At 28.6% G+C, this 20521-nt stretch overlaps 1 protein-coding gene across 1 annotated transcript; it reads right to left on the bottom strand.

Moving 5' to 3' along the window:
* Window positions 1-16276: 16276 nt before the first annotated feature.
* On the bottom strand, window positions 16277-19143 carry LOC123302667 (probable serine/threonine-protein kinase nek3). The gene is made up of 6 exons (XM_044885741.1): window positions 18996-19143; window positions 18460-18939; window positions 17916-18396; window positions 17618-17856; window positions 16627-16911; window positions 16277-16569 (listed from the first exon to the last, which is right to left on the bottom strand). The coding sequence occupies exons 1-6, from the start codon at window positions 19141-19143 to the stop codon at window positions 16277-16279; spliced, it is 1926 nt and encodes a 641-aa protein (XP_044741676.1).
* Window positions 19144-20521: the final 1378 nt, after the last annotated feature.

Genomic DNA, 20521 nt, shown 5'->3' on the forward strand with positions numbered 1-20521 from the left:
CCGTTTATTATTTAAATAAAATGTAATTGTAAAAAAATTTTAATTTCAAAACTTCTGTATTAGATAGTAATTATGTGTTACCAAATATTTGTCATGTATACCTTTTTACTTACCCCCTTTTTTTTTCTTTAAAGAAGAATACAAAATCATTTTTTTTTTTTATTTAAAATTAATTTTCTTAGTTCTTTTAATTGCTATTTTTTTAAATTAATCTATCTATATCCACGATATCAAATTCGGTAAATTGGTAATTTTTAAACTGAATACATTCACTTTGAATTACACCTTAATTATTATTTCTATATCTTAATTCATTGGGTTAATATAAAATAATTAACGTTAATAACCAATAGCAAGATCAAGTTGATGAAAGGTATAATAAGTCTGCTGTACCAGCAGATTAAATCGTGTATCATTTTAAGAACTGCACCCATTAATAATGCAAGTGAGAATTGTTTAAATTTTTGGTAAGAGTTCAGAACTATGCTTTCTTGCTCATTAACCTACAGACTTAAATTGTTCAGTTAAACAGACGTGCAACATAATATACCAAAATATAGCTAAATTTAACACTTTGATTTTATAAAAATGAGAGACGAAAACATCTTAATATTATCGACCTACTCTAATATACCCTTACAACCTTGTTCACGTGATTTTTAAGAAAGTTTATCAATTTATTTAAATCCTTTAATGTATGTTCAAAAAATATAAGATAAATATCGTCATCGACATATATTTGTCGGTGTTAGTTTCAGTAGCGACTTAGACAAAATAGAATTTGGATCAATTAAGAATTATGACTTGTTTTATAACTCATTTAACATTTTTGTATGCCCAACTTGTTTATGTATTTTAATGTGAAGGAGTCAGATGTGAACTTGCTCTACCGTGGATATACATAAAAACATTTTTACCCAAAATTTTCATAGTTTTTCGATTCAGAAGATTCGATAGCAGTAATAAAATAACGATTATTCGTTGACTTGAAATTGAATCATCACATATACGATATTAAAATAATGATAGAAAAGGTAGGAAATGTACATTTTTATGTCGAATTTTCCGTTGAGGTTGTTGATAACTTTTTATCTCCGTAAATTAAATGGAATCATCTTTTTTAATTATTCGAAGTGATTTTTATTATTTTTATTTTTTGAATACCATCAATTTTTATTAAGCTCCTGTTCTATGAGTTCTCTATACACAGTTGTTTTCTTCTGTAGAGGGTGTTTCAGAGTTATGTATGGCATTATTTTAGAAATGTATTCTAGAAAATAAAAAATTTCATTAGTGTATGTATCTCAAATTATTGAGTTTTGAAGAAAAAAAATTGCATTATTTAAGTCAATAAACAATCTGGTTTACTTTGCGTTTATTGCTGCGCAAGAAGTACTGGTATTTTCGGAGGTTCGTGAGTGCTATGGACTTGTTCAGAACGATTTTGCATATAACTTCTAAAACTACTGAAACTACTTTTCCGTACTGTTGTCTTTAAAATTCTGACAGTAAAATTCTAGTAATATTACCGAAAGTTCTTAAGTTTGCGTTAAATCGGATTTCAGCACAGCGACATCTTAAAAGTAGGTAGAGGCTAGCAACGGAACACTTCACCTAAGTGAAGTTCCACAAACTTTGCTGAGTTCCACTAAATTTTTTTTGTTTAATTTGAGTATTCAAAAGGGTAAAGTTTTTGGATCATTATTTCCAAACAAACATTTACCGAAACATTTAACGCAAACATGTGTAGTGCCGTACAATTCTGAAACATCCCACCAAAATAATTTAATTTGTAAAGTGTGTATAAAATAATTAAAAATAACTAAACACATATGAATTGTAATCACATTTTTATTATATTATTATTGTACTTACACAATTTGTGTTATTACTTCAATTTCATTTTGTATACAGAAATAGATTTTTTTATTATTTCATACATTTAAAATATTCTCTTGAGTTTTTTTATTTTTATATAAATCAATTTGTGGCTTTTGTTATGATTTCAGTATATTTTTTATTTATTTTAATGTGACTACAGAATAGAATTTTTTTTTAACCAACGTCAATTTTTTTCAAAAAAATTTTAGTAAATGTTTTTTTTTTTTTGAAACTAGAACAATTTGTGATTTGTTTAAAAATCGTTTTCACAATAATTCGCAATTGAATGGGTGCAGAATTTTGTTTTCTCAAAAACATTTGTTTTTTTTTTTTTTTTATAATGGAAAACTATAATTGGGGAGTTAATAAATAAGATTAGTTAGTAAAAACAGATTAATGGATTAAATATCATTTTTATTTGTTTTTAATTGAAACTTTTTGGTTTACAAGATTTTTCTAGAGAAATTAATAAAATTTTGGTATATTCAATTTAATTTTTTTTAAATATTTAATCCTGTTAACATAATTAAGAACAATTAATGAGAATTCTAAGTATTTAAAATAAAATTTCTTATTTTCATCAATTTAGAGATCAATGTTTTGTATTATAAATACGTATTTCGACCAGAATGTAATCATCGTCATTATGAATTAGCTAATTAAGTTAAAAATTCGCAACATTTTTAACTTAACAATAGGGAAAAATAAAATCGTCTGTCGAAATTGCAGTAAAAATTAGAATAGCCAAAATGGTCTTCAAATCGAAATTAAAGCCAACAAAGTAAAAAATAAATAGTAACATAAACTGAAAAATTTAGAAAACCGTCATCAAATTATCGACGAACACAAATTATCTTATGAAATACGTATACATATAAAATTTTCAAATTCTATAAATTGAAACAAATTTAAAGTTTTCTATCCAATTTTGAAAATAAGAAAAATTATTTTCTTGTTTGAATTAATGGAAATAATTAAGTTTGAATTATAATGTGATGGTCATATTCTCATCCATTGACAAAATAATCGCCCATCTGTTTTTATTCTCTTAAGCTAATCGAAATCGTAATTGAAATTTCGCAGAACTCAACACACAATATTTTAAATAGGTAAATCGATAGAGGAGACTACTTAATTTAAAAAAAATTCAAGTTGTTTAGGGTAAAACATTTTATTAACGTGCTAAAGGTTGAGGCACATTGATGGATCCGAATTCGAGTTAAAAGCCGGAGGTTTTAATAATTATATTAAATTAATTAAGGGGCGCTATATTATTATAAAGGAATATTAGTTTACCGAGAAAATTTCCTCTTTCAATCATCCCAGAAATGAAGAATCTCTGCATTTTCATACCTTTTTCGATATAACAGAGCTTAAATAAGATACGTAGGTGAAATTCATGTGTAATTCAGTATGTTCTGAATTGTATTCATAGCGAATTGTGTAATTCAGAATGTTCCGAATTGTATTCATAGCGTTGTTAAAGGGATATGTTACACTCCTATATACTTGGATGTGGTTTAAGAGATAAATGGAATTCGAAAGATCTTAATATAGATCTTAATCTTGTATATATTTATTAATATGAGTCTTTTTGGATGCTATAGCGTATACCATATCTTAAATTTTATATAAAAAAATTTTTAAGCTATTTTTCATCCATTTTGACTGCCACATCTTCGTAAATGTACATTTGAGCTTTTTTTTTTCAAAATTCAAATGTGAATTTTTTTTCTCTGTACAACAAATGAGGTATAGTTTTCTAACGTTTTAGATGTTATTATGTATGATCTAGTTTTTATTATAACGAATTAAAAACCTTCTGGTTTTAAAGATCGGTCGAGTGGACTACGACATAAACAACGTATCAGTTTGAAAAATGTAGTTTCGAGAAAAACGCGGTTACAGTTTTTACAAAGCGCCATTTTGTGGTTCGAATCATACACAGGTACCGTAACACGTATGGCTGTTACTTTTTTCTACATAAAATTTTGGGAGTATTTATATAAAAGATCGGTCGCGTGTACTCCGAGAAAAATATCGTACCAGTTTGAAAAACGCAGTTTCGTTTTGTACATAACTTACACGTATGCGGCTGTAACTTTTTTTCTACTTCGAATTTATTACTATTGATTATAAAGAATATTATTATGTAAAAAAATTTATTTTTTTAAAATTTTAAATGAGAAAGTTGTCTTAAAGATGACAACTGAATAATTGATACCTGGTACCTTTATTCATTTTCGTGTTGCTTTTTGCGAATTTTTGCATTGAGGAAACATATTGCAAAAACGTAGTTTAATTTAGATCATGGGTGCATTTTTGTCCCGGCAAATTTTTTGCATTCTTTTTAACCCCCGAACCCCAAAAAGAGGTGTTAGTTTGACCGCTATGTGTGTTTGTCTGTGCCATCGTAGCTGCTAAACAGATGAACCAAACTGATTTGATTTTTGATGTGTTTAAAATTTAATTAAATGGAGAGTGTTATTAGTTATGTTTCAAGTGCAAGCTTAGGGATCTGTAGCCGAAACAACTAAAAACGAGGCATTAATCTTCAAAATCGATTCATCACTTTGGGGAGAAAGACTAGGAAAAAAGTTGTGTTGTATGTAGTAATTATCTCAATCTACAAAAGGACTTAAGCTTAAGACTAGATTATAATTTAAGAAATTGCATTCATTGTTTTATTGGCAAATTTCTTGCCAACTTTAGAGTGACCAACACGAATCGTTATAACCGACATTCGGTAATCGTTAATTCCATAACATCATAATCAAATTTCGCAAATAAATGATCAAACCATTAAAACATAATTTTAATTAATGTTCGATTGAATCTACAGTTTTAGTAATTTCCCATATTTTTTTACATATTAAAAATTTATTTTACTGATGAATCAAAACTAATGTGGAGACTAAAAGCTCGACGATGTTACAAGCGATGGGAAGTAAAATTTTGCGTGAATTGTTATCCATTTTGTTTTAAATTTTAACATACATAAATTAGTTCTTGAACATTGATTTTTTTTTTAACTCAGAGCTTATGCTAATTCTGTTTAAGTTATGAAATAAACACTTAAGTTTTCTTATGATAAATTTGTGGAATATTTTCCACATTCACAAAAATAGTTTCTATTTTGAATCACAACAAAAATAGAGGGATGACATCAATTTATAAGAATACATTTTGTTTGAATGATTGTCTTTTAAAATTATTTTTTTTAAACATATTACATTAAAGAAATTTGATTTTCAACATTGATAACAGAAATCCATATAACATTTAGATTAGTTATTGATATTTTATTTGATATACAATCCTTTCATATTGCTATTAGTTTGAGTCTAACGTCGGATGTTTCTCCACTATATGATATACTTGATAAGAAACAAACTCATTTTTAAATTATTAACTTAAATGATAATACTTTAGCAAAGAAATTGGAAAAAAAGTTATGTATGTATGTCGTGCTATAAAAAAATTATAATTGGAAAAACCAAAGTGAAATTTAAGGAATTTTGGATTTTTAAAAAAGTATCCATTCTTATATTTTGAAAACGGAATGGAAAATCATAAAACGCGAAAACTCTTTTTTACGGGGGGTGAAAATGCAGTATTTTTTTTTATACGGAAACGTCTTCATCGTCGTCAAACGTGTCAATTTTGTTTTTTTTTTTAAATAGGCCTACATGTTTTTTGTAGCATATTCTTGTTCTTTGTTGCAAAAAAACCAGGGGGTAGTTACCGCCGTATCAGCCGTATCAATGATACCTACGGGGCCCCCGAGCTACAGAGGCCCCTTACATATGCAAGCAAAAATTAGTAAATGTTATCCACAATGTCACTTAAAGGGCCATTAATTAATTACGAAAGCATAGAAAAACTGAAATCGTCTTCAGCTATACATGTTTCAATAAATCAATTTACCGAAAAAAGGCAAGAAAAGTGTATATTTAATTTGAATTGTTTGGCTAGGTCAATTTCTAGGAGGAAGTGATAACTTATAATCAATCAATAAATATTTATTTTAATTTAATGCAAGCAATTTTGTTTCTTTTGTGAGAAATCTTCACCCTTCATTTGGCCCCCCAAATAATTTTGATACGGGGCCCCTCCAAGGCGAGCTACGCCGCTGAATAAAAAAATGTTTTTAGACCTCAATTTTCAGTATTTGATTATACGGTTGTATAAGGCTTGAAACTAAGAATAGTAAAAGAAAAAACTACTTGTTTTCCGATAAAAAATAACTATCAGTAAAAAAATTGTTATTTTGTGAATTTGCTGCGTAAAAATTTTCTTAGTGTAAATTTTTTAACCTAAAAATACCTGAAATCAGGAGCAAAAAATTAATAATACATTTGTATTCCTACTAAATTTGAGCTGATACTTGTTTTCGCGTTTTTGATTTTCACCGGTTTCGAAATATAAGGTGGAAACTTAAAAAAAAAAAAAAAAAAAAAAAAAAAAAAAAAAAAACATTCTGTATAACTTGTATAAGGCAAACCCAACCTCACCTTCATGTGCTGCCCTTGTTTTATGCTATTGGTCTTAACCACATCGTAACCCCTTGATATTAGAGCCAAGATAATCGGAGTCCTTGGGTAATCCGTTTGACAAGTGAGGTTGGAAATCTCTATAAGAAATATTTACTTTTCTTAATGTCTGGTATCGCATCGATAGGATGGATTCATTATTTTGAGAAGGTAGTCTCAATTACTCGCGACACAAATAGAAACCGAGAATCCCCAAGTAAAGGGAACTGGAAATAATACATGTTCATTGTACTATACTTGACCGAACCAGATGGCCCGACCTGAACAGGGATGTCATAAGGAGTTGATACTACCATCATTAGATAGCTTGTATAAGATCTAATGCAAGTTCTAGTAAATCTCACTCTCAACTAGTGAAATATCAATGACTCATCAAGCAGTTGCAAAAGACAGTGACGCGTCGACCTTCCATTAACTTTCGTTTGTGGATTCCAGCTCTGCTTATCCACAGAAACGTGGTGGTGCAGAAGGAATCGATCGTAGAGTAAGGTATAGAATCTGTGGACATTCTGCGTTGTCAATGGCTTCGGCAGAATCCTGCTTCACTTCGTTTTTTTAAAGAAGTGTGCGCATAAATGAACTAGTATGGAGCTATTATTCAAATAAACGCTATAATTTCACATAGTATGCAGCTGTTTCATAAAAAGATATAATTTTTTTAAACCGAAACTTTATGACCAGCCAGGCATATAGTTAAATTAATTCGAATATCATGACCTTGTTAGTAGACTTGACTTATCTGGCTATTCAAAAATGTAACCAAATAAAAAACTTAATGACAACAAAACTAGTCTCTTAATACAAAGAAAAGAAGCAGATCAAATTTGCGATGGATTGAGGAGGTCGCTAAGAATACGCATCGCATGCTTTAAATGCGGGAAATTGGCGCACTTTTTATCAAGATAGACAAGATTGGTTATGCATCAATGAGGTAGCCAAGATTCAAGGTGTTTGTAGCCTTAAATGATTGATTATACTTTATAGCACAAGAATCTGCTAACTTAACTTTCCTGTGAAGAGAGATTAACACTTTACTAACCAATACGGAAATACTTAGTTTCGTTTGCTAAAACATAAAATGAACAACATATAACTTTACACCCTTTAAAAAATTTAAACCCTTTTTAATTTTTGAGACTCGAAAATTCTAAAAAATTTCTTTTTTGAAACAGTTATTAAATTGAATATTGACTTGGTTTTCCAATATGTTGATCTAAATTAATAATTTAGTTTCAAGAAGATTAATTTGAGTTTTATTAAGAATTCGAAAATTTCAAATATCTATTTTGTTACTTATTTATACCTGCTTTTATAAATTAATTTTAGGCCTGTTTTAAAATCGTTTCATTTAGTTTAGGCATCTTTTCACCATAATTTTTTTTCTTTAATAGTTTTTTTTTATATAAATTTTTTCTGTAAAACTAAAAAAGCGATATGTTATTTTCATTAGAATATTTTTTGATAAGAGTATATAAAGGGATATCTATTTTTTAAATCTACATTTTTATCATTACATTAAAAAGTATTTTTTATAAGTACAAAAAACAATATCTGATATTAAAAAAAGGAACTACAATTTGAGAAATACATTTTTTTTTTTTTTATTTTAAGTAGTAAATTTTATAGAAAAATGTATGAGTATTTTTTTCTTCATTTCTTCAATGCAGGAGCGATACTTTATAATCCATTCATTTTAGTATAAAAATGCCTAATCTTCAACACAAAACTTGGTGAAAAAATCCTCTTCAAAATTTCTTTAATATTTTTACCCTCGAAAACTTCTATTAGGCCAGAGGTGATAAATTTAACAATTAAAAACTAGTTGGAAATTATATTACTTATGCAATATGTATTTCACTATACTATTTAAAAATCATATAGTATTTAGTTTTTAAATTTCCACCTCTAGTGACAGCTCTGTACAGCACTCAATAAATAATTACTCTAATACCAATTTCAAAGAAGTAAGCTCTAAGCGCGTTATTATAAAACTATTTAGTATTTAAGCGATTTTTTGAATTTTGGGCGACTACGCGGCCAATTTTTGTTCTGGAAATACAAGTAGAAAATTCTCACACAGAAACAAATCTATCTATCTGTCGCTGTTTTACCGCTTTCACACCTTTACATGTGTGAACTTGCCCATATCTTTAAGCGAGAAAAAAATTATGAACTGCTTTATCACTCGATAATTGAAATTCGACTAGTACTTAATATTAGAAAAATTTCTTCACCAGGAGTGTCGAAGATAGTTCCAAATAAAGAGATTGGATTATTTAAAATACAAATAGGACTGAAAAAAATCACTCCATTATTTTTAAATGTTTGTTATAAATATTAAAAATATACTAAAAATCAGTAATAGCTCTTTACAAAATCCTTAAAATTTCAATATTTAATTAACATTTTTGTAAACGAGCTTTCAGTCTGTTAAAATATTCAGACATATTCAGACTTGAGAATAAATGATAAAATATTTTAAAAATTCAGACTCGTTAATTAGTTATGCTAATTAAGAAACTAGTGTATTTGTGCAAATTTTGTCTGTCATCAATATAATAAATAGTCCAAACAATAGTTTGATTTTCGAGCGCATTATGGCGCTTCTACTTATAGGTATGTGATTTCACATGAGTTTTTTTTATAGCTATCAGCTCATGCTTCCTAAATTCACACTCGTCAAATATATCCGACTTTTGCATACTTTACAGTTCAATCTTTAATAATAGTTAAGATATGTTAAATATTTTTGGACAAAATTTGTGTAACAGTTTGTTTAATGCCTGAACACAAAAGAGAAATCTTATCGATAAATTCGTTCTATTGGTAAACTTTTCGGTCGTAGAAATACAGCTTTAGAAGAAAGAGTATCATCAATTCATAAACATCTAAATTGACCTTTTCAGTTCAATTACGATTCATTATTTTTTCGGATAGATAGTGATAAGTTGGACAAAGATACAAGATATTTGTTATTCATTTTATCACATTAGTTTTTAACAAACGGTCCGAAACAAAAGGTTATCATTTTTGAAAATAAAAAGTTCTATTATAAAAATAGACGGACAATACTGTAAGCTATAATAAGAAACTCGCGAAACTACGAGACTGGTAGAGAAGAATAATCAATCATAGACCTCTCAGCTAGTGACAGAAAAAATTAATCAATTTTTTACTGTCTGCCAATGATAGAGAACATATTATATACAGCCACAAGCAACGGAAAAATGTATAAAATAACATGCATAAAGGATTAAATATCTGGATGACCGAGCTTTGCTCGGTATTCTTAAAAAGACACAAATTTTATCACTAATAGAAGACCGTTTTAAATGTCTCCACACAAATACCAATTTGAATGTCCCGGTAATGTATTTTATTTCATTAACTACGATATACACCAATAGATGTCAGGAAGAGTCATATTTTGCGATGTATGTTTCAGTTTTTCATGAAAAAACGAATAAAACGACGTTTTTTTAAAATGAAACCTTGTTAGATCGACTTATCGCCCCAAAAAACCCCTACATACTCATTTTCATGAAAATCGTTGGAGCCATTTCCAAGATCGTTGATATATATATATATATATATACAAGAATTGCTCGTTTAAATATATAAGATAGTGCAAGCGTACTACCTTTTAAAAGAAAAAAAATTCGTTACAGGGCAAACTTAGCGGGAAAGGATCGATAAAGGGGTTACAAATGTTGGGTAAAAAATCCAACAGCTGAATGTTTGCCAGTGAAGCGGGGTGGGGGTTTAAAGTTGCAGGGAACGTTTTTTTCGAACTCGAAAATTTTGAGGTTATGTTAAAAAATGGTAAGAATAAAAGTTCTAGATTTTTTTACTGCCGAGAACTATTACATTTAACTTTTTTTGATAGGACGAGTATTTACGCCGCAAATCGCAAAAAAACGTTCCCTACATCTTTAAACCCCCACTTCTCTTCACTGGCAAACATTCAGGTGTTGGATTTTTTACTCAACATTTGTCTGAGTTTGCCCTGTAACGAATTCTTTTTAAATTGACTACTACTTATTATTTAGTACGCTTAGTCTATTAATTCATAATTAAAAATTAACATTTGTTTGTAAAACAAGGCATTTTGTTCGTGTACAAACTTTAACATAACCAATATTAGTTAGTAACGAAAATCTTGTTATGTTAAAATTTGTACTCGAGAAAACCGTCTACCAATAAATTTTTATATATATTGAACAGTCTTGGCTCTTATTCAAATGAATGGCAGGCTGTAAAAAGTTGTTCTCTTTGTTCTACAAACAAATGTTACTTTAACTGTGCATTAATTCGTTATACACGTTATTTTATACATTTATCTGTTTGCTTGTGGCTGCATATATGTCCTCTATCATTGGCAAACAGTCTATCATAGACATTTTTCACTGATTATGGAATATCATATTATATAACAATGACGCCTTATTTGCATAAAATTTATCTTAATTAGATAACTATAATACTTATTTTGATTCCAGGTACGTGAACCCGAATGAGTTCAGGAAAGTATCGCCTATGTATTTACTTGAGATAAACAATAATGTATATAGGTACGTCTTAAAATTTATAAATTAATCATTTCAATTTACCATTTCATATTGCTTGAAATTGTACAATTTGCCAAACCAGGTTTAAACATTATACGATGGTAAACTGAAATGATTTCAATCTTATATGGTAAAAACGTTAATGTGTATAAAGTTAAGAAGACAACAAATAAAGCCAAATTTTGACTTTGTCAACCAACAGTTCTTTTCTGAAATAAGAGATATAATCAAAATTATTTGATTAACAATATATGAAGTTAACTATATTTATTATAAAGAATATTGCATCATTTATATTATAGTAATATTGAATATACCTCTTGTTCACAAGAAATTTAGACTTAGATCTAAATAACAGTCGTATTAAAAATAGACTTGTAATTTTTTTAATTGAGCGGATTTTTAACAACAATATTTTCTCTATACCATCCGTCATAACAAGAAAAATTGGTATAATGAATATCGAAACAACTTTTTTGATATTTCTAACAGCGAATTGTACCAGTGTGATATTTCATGCTCGGACTATTGCGTATTTCTCTCCCGCATTCACATTTATGTTCAAATGAAGTATTTAAATTAAAAATAGTTGCCATAACTATTTAATTTTGTAATTGTAAAAAAAATCTGCCGCATATACTAAGGAGTTATATTATATAGGCATAATATTAATAAAATAATCGATTAAAAAATTTTCCCTAGAAAATTAGTCCAGAATTGGAACAGAACAGGTTAACGGTAAAATAAATCTTAACAAACATATTGTTGATGCTTTTACAGTGGTGAGGTTACGCGTTATGGCTTCGGAACAAAATTATATCTTTATATTTCAACGACTTAAATAGCTAAATATCGATATATTCAGTATTTTTTGTGTCTTTTTCTTAAAGTTAAAACTTGTATTTTCTGATTTATTCCAAATATTAAGTAAACCTGAAAATTTTTCCAAAAGAGTTTCCAATACAAAAGTTATATTTTATTAACTCTAAATATTTTTGTAGTAGAAAATTCGTGCAATTAATATTTCCAAATTACAATAAAGTAAAGAAACCTCTTTTCTGCAAATATTTGCTTTTTTGAGTAAAATTAAAAACTATGTAAATTAATCAATTAAAGATTTGCATTTTAAGCGCTTAATTTTGACGCATTTTACTAATAAAAAAGGTAAAAGGCTTTTAACAGTTTAAAAGAAAAAAAGAAACCTGTACCATCTTATTTATTCTTCTATTTTCCAAATACGACTTTTCTGTAACCTCTGAGTTAATTTATTTCGACTTTTGCTGGCTAAAAAACATAGAAAGGCTTACTTGCCTGATATTGACCTGAAGGCTTACTTGCCAATTAATGGAAATTCATTGGTATCAGCTGTATATGCGCATATTTTTGAAATATAAAATGCTGGTACAATTCGTTGTCGGAATTTGATTTGTTATTAAAAAGTTATAATGAATAACAATGCAAAGCGCGTTTTTTAGTATTTTTTTTTTTAAATTTTATAAAAGGCAGTATTTAACCACATATTTTTAAATATTTTATTCTGTCTAAAACTTTTTCTTTTTTTTTTACTGTTTTGTTATTTTTGGTACTAAATATCTAAAACATTGCAAAAGCGCGATATAAGAACACATTGATTTTTTTTGTATTTTATATAAGACACAGAGAAGAGGTACAATTTTTTTCTCAAAAAGGTTGATTTTTTTTTTTAGTATTTTAGTACTTTTTTTATAACAATATAGAATTTTCGAAGAAAATATTTTTGTACATACATTTAAATTTTCTATTCTATTAAAGATCTAAATAAAAAAAATTATGTTAGAAATTACGAAGGTTAATAGCATAGATACCTCTTTAAGTTATGATAAATTCTCAAGATCTAGAAATTATTAGAAATTAGTTTGACCCGTGATAACGGAAACGTGTTCTTTTATGTTGAAAAAAAAAATATATACGCCTTTACGAAATGGCATTTTCATATAGTAATAAAAGCTGTTTGCGCAGGCGCAGTACTCAACAAAATCACAATCATGCGAACTTGTGCATTTTACGACCTGCGCCCATAAAGTGGGACAGAAATACCCTACTCCCAGACACCATATTCTCTTTATTTAAAAAATCATTGGATTTAATTTGCATATCGAAAACGGTGATGTTAGGTATAATATACGAAGAGTCAAAAAGTGTTTAGAATAGTCCAAAATATAATATCATACGGTTTTCAAATAAAATATTTGACCAGAACCACAAACTATATCTTTATTTTCATCAATAATGAATTTTTGGCAAAGACCGTACTCTTTTTTTAAACGCTTATATATCGAAAACGGTGAAGATGTTAAATACTTAAAGAGAATGTGATGCTCGAGAGTACGGCAATTCTGTCCCATTTTATGGGAGTAAATTCGAAAAAGCATAAGTTCGCATGAATAGGATTTTGTTGAGGATACTCAGTCAAATATTTTCTACCGGCTCCCATAAAATCTACTGAAGCGGAGTTTTTCCTGTGTCAAATGCCTTTTTCCTCGCCTGCCATGACATATTAAACAAATAGTTCTTCTGACTTTCCTAAATTAAGTATTTGATCAACGTAACCTCAGTGAATTCAGCAAGAATATCCAACCTTGAATTGATTGTCTTACAGCAGAGCATTTAATCTAATCATAATATCTTCGAATACTATTCTTTATTCAATAAGAAAATTTTTTTAAAGCAAGTTATCTCCTGCATAGTAAAAAATACTACTAGGCTATACAAATAGTTTTAGAAGATCAATTCAGTAAAATGAATTAATGTCTTATTTTGTTTAATTAAATCAAAACAACTAATCAATTACATCAACTAAATAAATAACCAACCAAGTGGAATTATTTATTACCTAGATTGATTAATATGTGGAATCAAAATCTAAAGGAACGGACTGCATGTTTATATTATAATTATTTAAACAATTGGAGCATGTATGTAAATAGGACCTTAAACCCTTTTTATAAATAAAATATAAGCGTTATATTTTGTACCTTTAAATGATTACCTACATATTTTTATTCGTTGTATAATTAATAATACATAGTTATCACTGTCCTTCCGGTAAAATGATTCATTGGCTATTTTTAATTTCATTTGTATTTTTAAGTTCTTGTTTACAAGTACAAACCCTTAAGCCATTTTAACATCGTAAAGATGCTTCGTATGAAATTGCAGATGCATCATACCTAATCTCATTCAGTATGAAGATAATCAAACCACGAGATCGTTTGACTATTCATGCACATAATTTTTTACAAGCTGCACAATGCCTGTACTAATCGTACGCATACTTTTGCTCTGCTGTAATATTCAAAGAATTCAAGAGAAAGTGTCCATTAAAATTTGTAAATTTCATTACTCAAAGGTATCTTTTATCTATTAACAGACTTTAAAAGATGTATCATTTTCTATAAAAAAATAAGCCACTTTTAAATGGCAAACATCTACTTGAAAGATAATTAAAATTCCAAATGATAAGTTTATAGTTTTCATTCAGTGACGTATTAATGTTTAGGCGAAATACAGAGCCAAATCGGTTAATAAAGTCACTGTAATAGAATTGTTCAAACAATAATAGTCTGCGGGACAGCATCCTTTTGTGAAATGATAAATATATACTTGAAACTTCGTGGGTGGCTTGCTTGACGAGTTTACACCAAATTTTCTCTCTACGATTTTTTTTCGAAGGTGCTACGTTTTCAAATGAGATAACAATTAATAATTATTAAACGCAAAAGTAAACCATGAATGTATTCAAAAATCAAAATACTTAAGTACGGCATGTTCGAGATGGTAGATACAAGCTCTTCGGTGCAGTTTTTTTGTCGGGCAAAATATTTTATTGTTTAATAATTATTAATACTATCGGACTCGCCAAAATGAAGCCACTCACGAAGTTTCAAATATGTACTAATGATTTAACAAAAATTGTGCTGTCTCGCGAACTATAAATTGTATAGATATAGGTTCAATACATATTTTTAACAATTTAACGTTTTCATTCGTATCTATGTATTTTGAATCCGTCTCGAAAGACCAAAAATATTTAATAGTAAATTTAAGAATTCAGCATTGAAGAATATAGACTTCCATTTAACATTCTGAAAAATCTGCTACATACTCGTCTGTTTTACGTATCATTTAAATTAATTATTATTATTTTGTTCAAATTATTAAAATATATTGCTTAACAGTTAATACGTCACTGATTTACAAAACTAATTACAATAATAATAAATTTTAAGTATCGTTTTTTACAAGTTACAGCTATTTGAAGTTTTTTATACAAAATATTATTCATAATAACAGAAGAATTCGACCATTTCCTTTATAAGATACATGTTGGTATAAAATATTTCATAGCAATGTTTGATCGAATCGGATGAACCGATCGGATTTATCAAGATTTATTAAATGTATGCTTTATCTTCCTAGTACTTGGCTTTTATTATCTTATATGTTGATTTTTCCTACCCAAATAGTAATTTCTAGAAATATTTTGCCGATAACCCTAAAAATACATCCTTTTGCATACAAAGCGTGATATTGTAGATACTTATACGAATATTTTTAAGGAAAGTGTTTTCAAATATTCACGTAGTAAAAAGCTTTTGTAAAAACAACCCAGACTCCAGACTCTATATTTCAGAAATCAATAGTAGAGAATGTATTTAATTTTAGTACCGGTTTTTTTAATTCATCCGAATTTCTGTTCAATTCCAATTTTATCCCTTTAAATCAGTAAATACTTTTTAATTTGGTTTAAAGTCTTCACTGTGAACAATCGATAAAATTGAAACATATATTACTCTTTTTTTTGAATCTATTTCAATAATTTTTGAACGAATTCAATTTTTTTAAATTCATTTCAATGTCTTGTACAGAATTATAACTTATCCTTATTATAGCAATCCGTTTTATTAGAATCATTATCGATTTGGGTTGTTTCAATTGACTTGAACTTAGAGGATCTGTTACGTTGTATGCATATATATCTATTAATTTTGAAACCGAACGTATGTCAGGTCCAAATAAATGATCAAAACTTTGAAATTTTATACACAATCTTTTATAGTCATTGAATTTATAGTTTTCTAAACCTAAGCGAGAAGATTGCTTATTCACGTTCATTCAAATACACAATATATTATCTATAATAGTCGAATTTATCTATTTTGAATAAAACTAATTGTAGTGTTACTTTCGGTTAGCCGTAACTTTCTAACGTCAAAAAATTGAAATTGATTGAAATTATAAAACATGCAAATTTTCACAACTTTTTGATTTTGTTATATCATTTAAACACATTTTTTGTAAAATTTCTCGTGCAATATTTAAACTTAAACTGGTTTTTGAACCATGTAATTTACGTCGACTTTTTGATTCTTTTAATGTACTTGATGATCCACCTTTTTTTCGATCACGTACCTCTCGGAGACGAATTTGTTTTAATATACCAACCAATAATTCGTCAACATTATGTTGTATACCACTAGACGTTTCTATAAATTTACAGTCCCTCGATATAGCCAAAGATTTCCCATCTAAAAAATGAATTGTTTAGAAAAAAAAAAACATTTTTAAATGTAAAATTGTAATACCGTTTGTGGAAACGACTCGAGATCGTGCTAAATCAGCCTTATTGCCAACTACAATAACAGACTTTTCATGCGTATAATTTTCTCGCCATAAATAATTTAAAATGTCTTCAGCTGCTTTAAATGACTCTTTTTGGACAATGGAATAAACTACTACACATGCGTGGGGTTCATATGTTGATAAAGAATTCTCCACTGACATTTCAATTGTTGGATGATCAATAAATACCATTTCTGATTCTTCACCATCCAATAAGATACTCACAGTCTTTTCACCAAATTCATCATCTAAAATTAGAATTTATCATAGAGATTTCATTTATAAAAAAGTCATAACTGCCTCGATAGCCTGACAATACAAGTATAAATAGTAAATGATCAAAGATAATTAACAAGAACTCGACTTTTTCTAAAATGAAAAAAGAACTCGATTCTTGGCAACAGGAATCGAACCACGGACCTCTTCCATTTAAAATGAAGTACGTATGCAATCGTTTTAAAAATAGGAATGTCTACACTGTTTTAGGAAACAAAAAACCCATATCAAATTTATCATTAGTATATCTATTGATATCTGGGAGCTGCAACTTGCTAATTGGCGATAATAATTCGTTCTAATTATAATCAGAAGAAGACCCGAATTCAGTAGTTATAATTTCGACTATCAGATGGCAATACTTGTACTTGCCATTTTTTTACTGCCAATAAAAATATTCAAATTCAAATCAGATAAATCCCGCCAACTGGCGATAAAAATTTGTACTAGTAAACAGGGTAGGTATACTGTACTTCTAAAGCTAAAAAATGACTTAAAATTCGTGAAATAGCAAAATCACTGCTTAAGTTTGTCTGTAAAATCCTTCTATTTAAATCAGAAACAGAAAAAAAGTTTAAGATGAAAAAGGACAGAAACTTTTGTTTGAATTTTTTTGTAAACTCTTTAAAAAATATTTATGTTGTTAAAGGCATTACATTTTATAATAAACAATCATACCTAAACTAGCATCGTATGTATTCATGTATTCTGACGTCATAAATTGTGATACTAAAGCTGTTTTTCCAACACCTGAATCACCTAGTAAAACCACTCGGTATCTCTGTATTTCATCTTCTTCATGTGATAAACTTCGGGGACTTCCTGAATCCATTGAGCTCGAATCAACAACTTGATAACCAGAGCAACAACTACTTGCCCCTTCATAAGGTGATCCATTCTGAGATATTCCACTTTGCCTGGAAAAAAATATACTCAATTAAAAAAAAATCAAACCGTATAAAACTTATTATTTTACCTGCTAGCAGTTGAGTTAACACTTGTATTACTTCTTGAACGTCTGTTAATAATAGAATCGCCACAATTTACAACACCTCCTTTATTGGTTATTGAAAATGTTCTTAGCCTGTACAAATCATCACTCAGTCGTGGATTATAAGCTTTTTCTGGTAACGAACATACTCGTGGTCGAATATGATCAGGAACTGGTAATTCAAGAAAATTCGAGGTTCGCCTATTCCGTGCACGATTTGTATTTTGAAAATTCAATGGACCAATATCTTCTTCATTAATTGATGCTGTGGAGTCTTTTGATCCACGTCGGGATGCTAGATAAGCTAGTCCCCCTTTCATTGAACCCCGCCGACGTGGACTTGATGATCGACTAATTGACTTAACAATTGTTGTCTCTGTAATATTTGCATTCGATGCAATCTCTGTTAAATCACTTGTGGATTTACGACATTGTTGTGCAGATACATTCTCGGTTTTTTCACGATGATCACTTAACCGTCGATTACTTGATGCCATTGTAGCCGTGGTTATCATGGTTTCACCACTTTCTAATGAATTGTTTCGAGATTGTAAATGAACTAAGTAACCAGGATTTGTGCGTATATTTAAAGTAGAATTATCGTAATTTTTAGCAAATTCAAATGGTCTGTTGTTTACTTCAAAAGTTACTGTACTGCGAGGTTCACTTTGAGTTTTAGTTAAAATCGTTTTCGGTATACCATTCCGAATATGACGATGTTCATCATTCTGTGAGAATGCTTTTGTACACATTTTTTGTAATTTTGGATGCGGCTGTTGTTGAGGTGATGGTGGGGGTACATTGAAATTAAAATAATTGCCACTTTGTTGACTGTATGAATTTGGAGATTTTTGTGGACTTTTTAATGGTGATTTGGAAGATAATTGTGATGGACTTTTTAACGGTGATTTTGGTAATTGAGGACTTTTTAAAGGGGATTTAGGAATTTTAGGACTTTTAATTGGAGATTTCGGTAATTGTGGACTGCGTAATGGTGATTTGCATGATCCTAAAAAAATATATTTGACTAAATTTTTGGAATAAATTTAAAAAAGAATTAGATACCTTCAAAAGAGTAAACGGACATTCTATCTTGTTGAGCATTTGGACTGGTTGGAACAACAAAATATCTATTATGTGACGAGGATGAAGAAGAAGCCGATGATAACGGGGGAAGAGAATTTTCTTTATGTTTTCGATTAGAAGTTTGCATGTTTAATTTTTTTTTAAATCACAGCATTTTACTACATCTTTATCCTAAATTTAAACTTTGTAAAACAACAATTGAATTGATAATTTTCAAAATTAATCTCGAACAATAATTTTTTTGAATTGAATTAGATTAAATTTAACAAATTATTTAATATTTTTGTAATAAAAACGAAAATCTTATTATTTATAATTGGCATACGTTTGTTGTAATTAACGGAATAAAAAACGAATTCGAAATAAAATCATGTGTAACGATATGACCGAGAGCTCATTTTGTACTAACAGGTGCTTGGTCGCGTTTCTTAGCAATATATCAGGGGGTTGATTTCATTTCAATGGATGATTCGGTTTAGGGGTAAATAAACAGAGACTCATATATTTACATTTATGTACATCAAACAGAGATGTTCCATCAATTCTATTATATACATTATATTATATTTTATTATATACATATTCAAAAGTGCTCCGAAAAATGCAGTGATTCAATAAAAAAGGACATGTGTATGTAAATTTATATTTTTGAATATAGAAATTGATTATTTAAAACAAAGGGTTAGATTAAAATTGAATTCCTCTCGTGATTTTTGTGCGAAGTAGATACAAATATTGACCGTAGTTTGCGGTATTCAACAAAAATGTTAAAATTAAATTTACATTTACCTTTCAATCATAGGGTATGTGTAATAAGCAATACGTGCTTTTAAGTGTTACTAAAATCCAAAAAACCAACAGTATAGTGATATTTATAATATTTGCGCATCATGCTAAATTAATCCGCAAAGCTAACTTGGGCTTTTTGAACTCAACCGATAATGGATAAACCCAAATTTTGGTGGCTCATTGTTTCGAAGACTTAATAATATCATACTTCCTTTGTATAAAGGACTAACTGACTCATGCCAGAATAACCCCACTTCTACATTTACTTTTATTAATCCACTTCTATACATGCTAGCAGAATGCGTTTTTGTGCATTCAAAGTCACTTAACTTTCACGCTATGGATAAAATCGGAAATATTTATTTTCCAAATCTCCATAGTACTCTCTGATAAATGTGTAGAAGACAGTTAGTAAAAAGTGTGTTTGAGAGGAAGGGGGCATATTAATAAAGATTTATTTTCGAGTTTGATGGGTAATGAAAACCACGATTTGATATTTTCCCGAAATTTTTTAATATAAAGCAACCGCACACAAACATGTTATGTATCATAGATAATGCTAATTAAATATTTGTTTATATTTATAGCGCTTTAATTAATTACAACGCACACCTAAGATAATTTTTTTTCCATCGGAAGTAAGAATAATTTCGTAAGGTATATTTTTGATATTAATTACTATCGCATATCGACAGATTTTGTGTAGTTTGACAAAT

This window comes from Chrysoperla carnea, chromosome 1, assembly GCF_905475395.1.
Source record: "Chrysoperla carnea chromosome 1, inChrCarn1.1, whole genome shotgun sequence".
In the NCBI taxonomy this organism is placed as follows: domain Eukaryota; kingdom Metazoa; phylum Arthropoda; class Insecta; order Neuroptera; family Chrysopidae; genus Chrysoperla; species Chrysoperla carnea.

Coding starts and splice junctions, on each gene's coding strand:
- LOC123302667 (XM_044885741.1), bottom strand. CDS start 19,143: ATGCAAACTTCTAATCGAAAACATAAAGAAAATTCTCTTCCCCCGTTA. Junction 18,397..18,459: donor ATCTCGAAACAATTCATTAG/AAAGTGGTGAAA, acceptor GGTTAAGTGATC/ATCGTGAAAAAACCGAGAAT. Junction 17,857..17,915: donor GTTAACTCAACTGCTAGCAG/GTAAAATAATAA, acceptor ATTTTTTTCCAG/GCAAAGTGGAATATCTCAGA.